We start from the raw sequence: 9,576 nt of genomic DNA, 5'->3' as shown, positions 1-9,576 counted from the left end.
AGAAGTACCTATCTATGCATTTTTGTCTTGTTATCCTATTCACTCTTTTTACGGAAATAAAGTCACACTTACCATCTGCTGCAACGAACGGACATGCAGGGACACAGCAGATGTTTCGGGACATTATGTAAAATGTTCAGTAACACTGCACTGATATAATGGTCCAAACTCCTTGCGGAGGGCCTATCAAATGTATGTCACAAACACTTACACAAAAGAAACAGTCAACAGGTATTTTTAATATAATACGGAGGAACTGAAGCTCAACTCAACGTAAATATAAAAAAAAAACACCAAAAATCACAAGAAAATGCGCACGAGCATATAAATACACCGGCAGAAAAATTCTTGTGACGCTTACTAGAAGTTGCTATAGTTTGTTAACTGTAAACTACTATAAAATATTAAAAATATTTCCATTTATTCAAAATTATTTTAAAATTACAACTATTGTCAATAATTTTTACAAAATTGTAATCAAATTCATTTTTAAAGCGTAACTTCTTGTTTAGTTCTAACTTAAATGAAAAAAAATACCATAATTATTAAAATTTTATCGTACCAAAACTACCACATAGTGAACTAGTAACACTGACAAAAGATACTAACAAAATAGTGCCATGTATAGGGGAGAGATGGCGCTTATTCTAAAAAAAATATTTGTTCCGTAGTTACCAGGGCATGAATATACCAAAGATATTATTATGGAAATAGACAACAATGAATAAACAAAGTTGTACTTTTTTAATGTCATTCATCAAATGTCAAATTACAAAACTTTTAAAAGCTTTTACGCTAGATGACACTAGTAACGTTTTAGAGATATCAGGTGCAAAATTATAAATTGTCAGTCATGAAAAAAAAAATCGCCCAAATTATAATACTCGACCGAAGCAAGTTCCTCGATTTTGTTATATATAAAAATTGTGCATTATGTATTTATTTTTACAATTATCTCAGATATTTACGTAATACTATTTTTCGAAAATTTATTGTACAATTGCTTTTTATCCCAAATAAATAACAAAAATAATAATGAAATTGGTGGCGCCGCAACAGAAAATAAATAAATTTTAAAGATAACATCAGAAGTTATTATAGAATAGTGAATGAATATCACAGCAGTCTTATAGATTGTATTTACTAAATTATTTAGGACTACATAAAAACCTAATTTTAATCTACTGCAGTTCCATCAACTACACTAGTAGCGTTGTCAGGTGAGTGGCATGATGGGCCAATTCACCGAAAATTCGTTACGAAATAGATCACGTTGCCTATACGTGCAAAAAGGCGACAAAGCAAAAAATGTCCTTATTTTCTAATTTATTTGTGAAGGCAATAGATGGTGGTCTAATTCGCTTATAATTCGAAGTAGTACAGTCAACCAACCGTAGCCATTTATCAACGTGAAAAGTGATGTCTGTAATTTTTTTCCCATAGAGCCAACAATGACTTGAAATCACGAATTATAATGCGAACCTTTCGAAATATTCAAATTAGCATACTTCATTCAGTTTACAAGTGCTAACTGAATGTACTCCCTCTAGTAGAGTTGGGTAGGACATGACATAAAATAGAATTTGTAAGAGTAGCCTCTTTTTAGCATTGAGCCGGTACAACGTCCTACTTCAAATGAGGCGAGGCGTAGTGAGGCTCGGCGTTTCAATGCGTATCTTACAGTATTTTGTAATGTTAACCCTCAAAATATTTCCCTCTCGCTCGCGACTCGAAACGCAGTAATGTAATGTCCATTGTTAAATAACGTCCTATTGTAATTTGTAGAATGCGGTTCTCTACCTCACTGTCCTCGTCCTACAGTTTACCAGAGACGGAGAATAAGTAACGCGACTGCCGCGACATAAAATTTGAAGTAGTACAATATATAATTTTGAGCCATTCTTACATTTTGACATCATGTCCCGGACAAATGTACCACCTCTTGTATGTCCTACTCAACATTACCCTCTTGCTACGCTAGCGCTATTGTGGTTGGTTTTGACTTATATTAATTTACTGTCATTTTTTCCTCATATAAGATGGTGCTCATTGACTGTCTCTCTTTCAATGATAAAAGAGTATAGCTCTCTATAGCCGACCATAGTTGTCGTGACAGAAATTGTCAAGTGTTAAAGTTGACAAGGGACTACTAAGTAATGTCAATAATAAGCGGCAAGTGTGCTATTTTTCCTAAATAAATTTCTATTTACGTTGATTTTATCCAATAAAACATGGAAGAAAATATTAAGCATTTGAAAGAAATCATTTTAGATGAAAATAGAATCGTTACATATATTTCTATAAGCAAGGAATTATGTGTTCACGTCAATGAGGCGAAACAATTACTACAAGATGTTGTTGAAGCTATTAAGAAAGAGCAACCGGATGTAAAACTTAATATTAATTACTTGGTATCAGGATTATCGGATACCAATAAGGGTCAAGTTATTATATGCCCAGATAGAGACTTAAAAAACTCAGAGAGACGTTTAAATTAATATTCTTTTCTCATATGTACAGTGTCAATAAAGGTTGTAATTTGTTGGATAAAGTCGCTTATACATCAATAAATACATTTGAAGACATACCTTTATGCATAGGCCTAATAAAAAACGACTATTGCCTAAAGAGAACAACTGGTGAAATAAGTAGTTTAAAAACTAATAGCCATGTTGCATCAAGTAGTATACAGAATGAGCATAAACCACAAAAAGATACTAAGCCAATCAAAGCAATGAAGAAAAATGAACATGAAGATACACTAAATGAAGTTATGCCAATGGAGATTGAGAAAGAACCAGAAATCAAAGTAAAACAAGAAATTCCTTCACCTAATAAGAAGACTCCCAACACAACCAAAACTTTGGATAAGAAATTTGGATCTAAATCCTCCAAGGGCATAGCAGGATATTTTTGCAAAGCCAATATGTCAACTACAAAAAATGTTAATGGTTCTACACAAGATACAAAAGAAAATAAACTTGAAATAAAAACAGAGAAAGTTGAGACTGTGAAACTGGAAAAAATGGATGTAGAAGAAAGTTCAGTAAATGAAAATAAAAATACAGTTTATATAAAAGAAAGTCCAGTAAATGGAACTAAAAATAAAAAAGCTGATGTTACGAAAAGTCCAGAACATAGCACTAAAAGTAAAAAATCAAACAATCTAATCAAGCCAAGTACAAAAGTAGATAAAAGGAGAAAAAGAGTATTACATGTTTCAGATAGTGAAAGTGACCATGAGGAGAATGATCCCTTCACTGAACAAATGAATGTTGATAATGAATCAGATGATGAAATACCCCCAACACCAACGGTCAATACTGTTAAAATTACTTCAGGTATTGTTAATCCTAAGAAAAGACGGAAAATTGTTGATAAAACCTATACAGATGAAGATGGCTACATTTTGACAAAGAAGGAAGAGGTTTATGTTAGTTGCTCAGAAAACGAGGAAGAAACAGCAAAGAAAGAAAATGTTGAAAATAAAACTACAAATAAAATTGAAGTGTCACCCAAGGGGAAGCATACTAAAGTACCCAAGAAAAAGATTTCACCACCTCAAAAAGGAAAACAAGCCACAATGACTAATTTCTTCAAAAAAGTTTAGTATAACTAGACATCATTTAATGCAAAATTATGCTATTCCTGCTACTATGCAGCGTTGTTTCAGTTTGCAAAAAATTATCGGCAGTTATTACAAAATTTTATAGCTCATTTATACCTGTGAATGATAAGCTTAAAGCTTTAAGTCTTTCTGTTTTATAATAAGAGGGATCAGAATGTTGGTAATGTTTATGAATTATGTGTAGAGATCAAATTTGTTTCCAGGTGTGTCAATGCTCATCACGTGAATTGAACTGTGCCTCAATTGATAGTTATTTTGAAAATGTACTGGTTTTACACAGTTCAATTTATTTATTCATAATTATGTTTCATTAAATATAGTTTTATAAAACTCAGTAAGATGACATTTTGCTGGCTCACTATTACAAGGTCCTATGTTAATTTTTAGTAATAACAAAATTCAAGATTGTAAACATTTTAATAGACATTTATTGGTCCTCCTTTATTTATCTTATGGGATTATTGAAAATATTCACTAAAAAGACTTGGATTTGTGTGATATACATATATTATTCAATTTGCTCATAAAATATTACATAGAACTTTATAATAGTGAGCCAGCAATTTCTTGTCTTAAAATAAAGGACTAGAATTGTGTTTGTGTCTTGAATTAAGTCAAAAATTGTCTACTTGATACAGTTAAAATAAAATAAAATATTTGTTTAAATTTTTTTTTTATTACTTTGTATCTAATTACAAAAGCTAGTGGTGATGTTTTTTTATCTTTTGGTCCCAATGGCAACCACCCACTCAGGATGAACCTGCACATCAACTAAATATGTGCATTTGGTGTTGTATGTGGAGGATAAGACTTCTTGATTAGACATTTGCCTGTAACAAAACCATCATATAGTTATTGAAGACTGTTTTTTTAATATATAATTATAAACAATATTAGCTTTTTATATAGCATCTGGGGTAAAAAAAGCTGAATTGAACACTCACTTATTTTTTGAATAGCTGTCGCAAACTACTTTAACAATGCCATCCATGCCTGCAGAACATAGTAGCGAGTTTTCTGTAGGTAGGTCACTTGGATCTGGCACCATTCTGTTTGTTAAGCTAGATTTTCCTATTGCTGACCAGTCAAGTGCAGTCACTTTGCCATGATGTCCTCGATATTCATGCACACATGTGCAAGCAGCCAAGTCCCAAACTTTAATTTTTTTATCATCACCTGAAAATATTGTAACTATAAAGTAATATAAATTAAACTAGAAAAATCCTTAGTAAAATATACCGAAATTTAATACCGACAATTGCCCTAATTTTTCACTTATTTTGATATTTTTACTGTCGTAAATATTAAATTGCTTTTTGTAGGTGTGTATGTCATTAGAGTGTAAAAATGTCCAAAAATTCTATTATTTTTAGTTATATTGGATATTATGTAATATGCATGTATGAGGCATTTAAAAATTAGACAACATTTTGACGCTCATACCTAACACACCTCTCTGACATGTTTACACCAAGATGAGAAACCTAGGTGATTCAAAATGTAGCTTAATAGTTGTGATTTTTTATAGAGATTCCATTATAGACATACCAGCACTGGCTAAGTATGATCCTGAAGGAGCAAAAGCAAGTGTTCTCACTACACCTCTGTGACCACAAAGAACACGCATCAAACGTGCATCACAAACACTCCATAAACGTACACTTCGATCAGCTCCGCCTGTAGCAATGTACACCTCATTTGGATGGAACTTCACACACTGAAATTTAAAGAGAGTAATGTTTCATCGAACAATATACAATATTTAAAATACAACAACAATTACTACAACATAACATACCGTTACATCCGATAAATGTCCAACAAATACTCTTACGGGAAATGTTCTATTCAACGACCAAAGCTTAGCAGTTCGATCATTAGAACCGGTTACAACAAAAAGTCCACTTTTCGACACGTCCATGCACCAAATAGGATAGTTGTGACCTCTGTAAATATGTAAAAATTGGATGTTTAAAATTTACAAATATATTTTAATTAAGTAAAAATAATAATGGGGTAGTTAATGCCAAAGGCTATTTTGTGTCTAACATCAATACTTAATATTATATACAGTATTTTTTCGTAACAGAAAGTTTATGTATGCAAGAAAGTAAACCCTTTGTAGTTTTTAGTAAAGAAACAAAATTTTGCTCAGTACACAAACAATACAAGCAATTTCAAGTTTTAAATTTGTTTAGTTAGTTTTGTGTACGTATATTATGCGTATTGGGTAATTAAGTGGCCGTCGCCCGTTTCTAATAGGTACTGAAAACATGTAGTTAGATGTTTAAAGGAGGGTGATATCTTATGTTAAAAGCGTTCAATGCCTTTACCTATACAGTGCAGCGCATGAATAATCAGAAAGCCTCCAGGCTCTCATTGTATTGTCATATGAGGCTGATAAAATCAGTTCTTCTCGAGGAAGCACACAAACATCTTGAACAGGACCTGAATGACCTCTTAATGGCAAGCCAGCACCAATTTGTCTGTAAGTTTGTACAATAACTATTAATAGTAAATAATAGACTTTTCCCTAAAATATATGTAAACAGTATTAAATGTACTCTTACAAAGTGTTGTCATCTGGTGAGGGTTCCGGTTGCATGTAACATGCTAGTTCAAATTCTGATATATTGCGATTGACTCTCCTTTTGACATTGTTTTGTCCAAGATCCCATAATCTTACCTCTGAATTGCTAAATCCTCCACACAATATGTTGCAGTTGGGATCTGTTTTTGCACATACTAATCTAGAATAAAAAAATATATTCTATGTTATTAAAAACTTGTTTAAAATAATGTAAATCATTAAACAGTATAAAATATAAAGAATAAATCATATTGACTCACTGAGTATCAGGTGCAGATATTTTGTACAGTTTAAGAGGTGCCATTGATTCCCTCACTCCTTTTATTGCATCTTGTAGATCTCTCAGTTCTTTGTCAACACTTTGATATTCTGCATGTCCATTGCATTTTGCAAATACATCTATAGAATACAAAGATTTAATTAGAATTAAGAATATTCTTTTATGGGTGTATATTTTATTCACAAAAAATATTTGTAACATTAGACCTAATAAAAAAAATAATACCATTTGCATCCATTGCTCTATCATCAAAATCATTTCTAGTAACATTCACTTCTTCTTCCATTTCCTCTTCATCTTCCTGAAATTTTAATGTTATTTGAAAAAAAAAAGGACATAATGTTTTAATTGAGATGACAGGATACCAAATTGGACATCATAATATATAGTTATTGACATATAAATGGCCTAAAAATAACTTACTGAATTCTTCTTGTTAGTGTCATTGTTTATGTCAATATGAAACCAAGTCTGTAAAACTTGTATTAGTAGCACATGTCCATGTTTAGCCAGATATGCTTTTAATAAATTAAGTGCATCCTGTGATAAGTATATGTCATATTTGCAAGATCTGAAAAATAGCAAATGCTTAAATGTTTGTTACATTCATTTACCTGTAATATATTCAACTTAGAAAGGTAAAAAAATATGTTTATGTCATAAATTTAATCAGATTTGTTCCATCTATAGTATTCCAATAACAAGGAGTTAGTTGTTTGGTATATTAGATAGCATAATGTAAAACATCAATGAACACCATATCAATATTCAATTTATTATTTGTCAATATGAATGATAATATTCATTGAATAGCTTGCATAGTAAGTAGTATATGCAGGGATATCTTAGTTTTTATTAAAGTTTTAGATGATGCCTAAGGCTTTGCCCGTGTGATGTTCTTTTCACTACAAAAATCCTTAAAACAATGCATGATGTAAGCCTTCAAATTAAAAAATCTCATATAATAATGTCATTTTTTCCATGAGATCAAATTACCGGGATATAAAGTAGCGTATGTGTTACTTCAAAACAAGGTCTACCTGTATGCCAAATTTCATCTCAATAAATTCAATTGTTTCTGCATTTACTAATGACCATATAAACATAATATAATTTTCAAATACTTTTACATTTATAATATCAGTAAAAGTAACATAAGACAATATCAAAATATATCTTGACTCATTTTTTTATATTTACTAATATAGCACTTAAATTATTCATACATAAAATTGTGAACAAATATGACTAATAATTATTACCTGAAAGCAGCTATAGTTGGCCTAGTTTCAATTTCCTGTAAAGTGTATATAGATGCAATATCATCCAATATTTGGTTCATGTAATCTTTTTCTGGAGTTTCATTATCTATGGTACCATTTTGTAGTGAGTTGAAGAGTTGCTCAAGGCTGTTGGGTCTGTACAAGGCAGATGGCAAGTTACCATCAATTGGTTGGTGATAGGATAAATCTTTTTGAGGCAATGTTGCTGAATGTCTTTTTAGAAACATTTGAGCTGCTCCTCCATGCCCACCGCGTAACATTTCCAAGTACATGTGACATAGCAAAGGGCTTAATAACCCGAGAAGTTCATTTTTTACTTTCTCTATTTTTATATCTTTTATGAAATTGACCAATCTGCAACAAAATTAAACACCTAAAATAATCAATAAACTAGCTATAGAGTTTAAAGTTGGAAGTTTGATCATTGAATATCCATTAAATAATTTATTGTAGATTGTGAGTAAAAAGCTATTTGGAAAGGTGTAAATTTGATAACAATGCCACCACGGAGAATATACAAATTGCAGCAACCAAATCAAAAAGGTATATTAACAAAGTGTATTTTTAAAGGGTTGTTTATAATTATTTTATTTTTTTACCTTTAGCAGAAAATATATTTCATTGTTTTCTGAATAGTAAGATGTCTCAAGGTGCAACAAGTGCTCTAGTCTAACTGAGATTATTTCTAGATCCGTTATATTCTGAATTGAGAAATATAAAATATTTTATTTTCAATACTTGAGAGAATTAGATTCCAACTACAATTCTAGTCAACAAGAGTATGGGTGATGATATAATTATTAAATAAAATAATTATGCAGAGGCAGGGCCTTATAATTAATTACCTTACCTTGTATATTGAACATCGTATTGTCCGGAATCATTATTGATGCAGGAAAATAAAATTGAGTTGGCGCGACTGGCTTCACACTGCACAATAGTTGCCACAGCCATTTGTTCAGCACTTTGAATGTGGGAATTGTTGCTAAACACATCCACGTCCTAAAATAATGAGTGTTATTTATTTTTATATATTGTTATAACAAAAAAATGTGGTTTAAAACACGATTTCTCTACCGGATAGTTTCTTCGCTCTAAATAGGAATTAACAGCAGCCTTAATTGCATCATTTCTAGTTTTCTTAATTAAGGACATTGAAATTTAATAATTCCAATAACTAAAGTCGAAAAAATAAACATGAACTTAGAATTTTTTATTATTATTTACGAAACACCTCGTTCGATTAGCGTTGACCAGGGTTACCAGTTTGGAATAATATTTACCCCTAACGCTAACTGCTAAGCTCAGAACAATAACACAAAAATCCTCGGAAATCCCCTAAACAAAATGTTTTAATTTTTCAAACCTACTCGTATATTTGGACTTGTAAAATGCTGCTGATAGATTGAATGTTATAGATGTTGTACCATTTAAAAATATTGTAAGACACAAAAATGTTTTTTCGAGAAAAATCCTCCATTTATATTTGGTGGATAAACATTCACACTCAAAGAAAAGTACCGTTATTTTTATCTTTGAATTATAATTCAAATGTTATAATTTCATTGGAAATAAAAAATATATGTACCTGTATAAAGACCGCTTCATGTATGTAACTTGTACTGGTAAGCGCAGCGTCGGACGTCCCCTACGAGTTAAACCAAAGAGTAGGTGGACAGATGACTTTATAAAAGTAGGTCGCTGGATGCAGGCCGTTTACAATAGGTCGATCTGGAAATCTTTGGGGGAGGCCCATGTCCAGCAGTGAACATCCTGGGGCTGATGATGAATGATG

At 31.3% G+C, this 9,576-nt stretch overlaps 2 protein-coding genes across 3 annotated transcripts; one reads left to right on the top strand and one right to left on the bottom strand.

Annotated features, from left to right (window-relative positions):
• Window positions 1-2,110: 2,110 nt before the first annotated feature.
• Window positions 2,111-3,637, top strand: LOC115445160 (DNA polymerase delta subunit 3). The gene is given in 2 exon segments (XM_030171339.2): window positions 2,111-2,469; window positions 2,472-3,637. Coding segments are annotated over 2 exon segments (1,377 nt in total). The 5' UTR covers window positions 2,111-2,231; the 3' UTR covers window positions 3,611-3,637.
• A 647-nt stretch (window positions 3,638-4,284) lies between these two features.
• Window positions 4,285-9,555, bottom strand: LOC115445152 (TAF5-like RNA polymerase II p300/CBP-associated factor-associated factor 65 kDa subunit 5L). Of its 2 annotated transcripts, none has more exons than XM_030171326.2 (12): window positions 9,370-9,555; window positions 8,632-8,783; window positions 7,761-8,135; window positions 6,922-7,069; window positions 6,724-6,799; window positions 6,479-6,617; window positions 6,199-6,378; window positions 5,962-6,114; window positions 5,427-5,574; window positions 5,177-5,345; window positions 4,573-4,804; window positions 4,285-4,458 (listed from the first exon to the last, which is right to left on the bottom strand). In XM_030171326.2, exons 2-12 carry the CDS (start codon window positions 8,733-8,735, stop codon window positions 4,347-4,349), a joined length of 1,836 nt encoding a protein of 611 aa, XP_030027186.1. In that variant the 5' UTR covers window positions 8,736-8,783; window positions 9,370-9,555; the 3' UTR covers window positions 4,285-4,346. The 2 variants fall into 2 exon arrangements, with proteins under 2 accessions (XP_030027186.1, XP_030027166.1); XM_030171306.2 differs by lacking the exon at window positions 9,370-9,555 and adding an exon at window positions 8,859-9,085.
• Between the last annotated feature and the right edge of the window lie 21 nt (window positions 9,556-9,576).

Source organism: Manduca sexta, chromosome 21 (genome assembly GCF_014839805.1).
Source record: "Manduca sexta isolate Smith_Timp_Sample1 chromosome 21, JHU_Msex_v1.0, whole genome shotgun sequence".
Classification (NCBI taxonomy): Eukaryota; Metazoa; Arthropoda; class Insecta; order Lepidoptera; family Sphingidae; genus Manduca; species Manduca sexta.
Note: the sequence above shows the minus strand (reverse complement) of the source record. Positions and strands in the feature narration are given on the sequence as shown.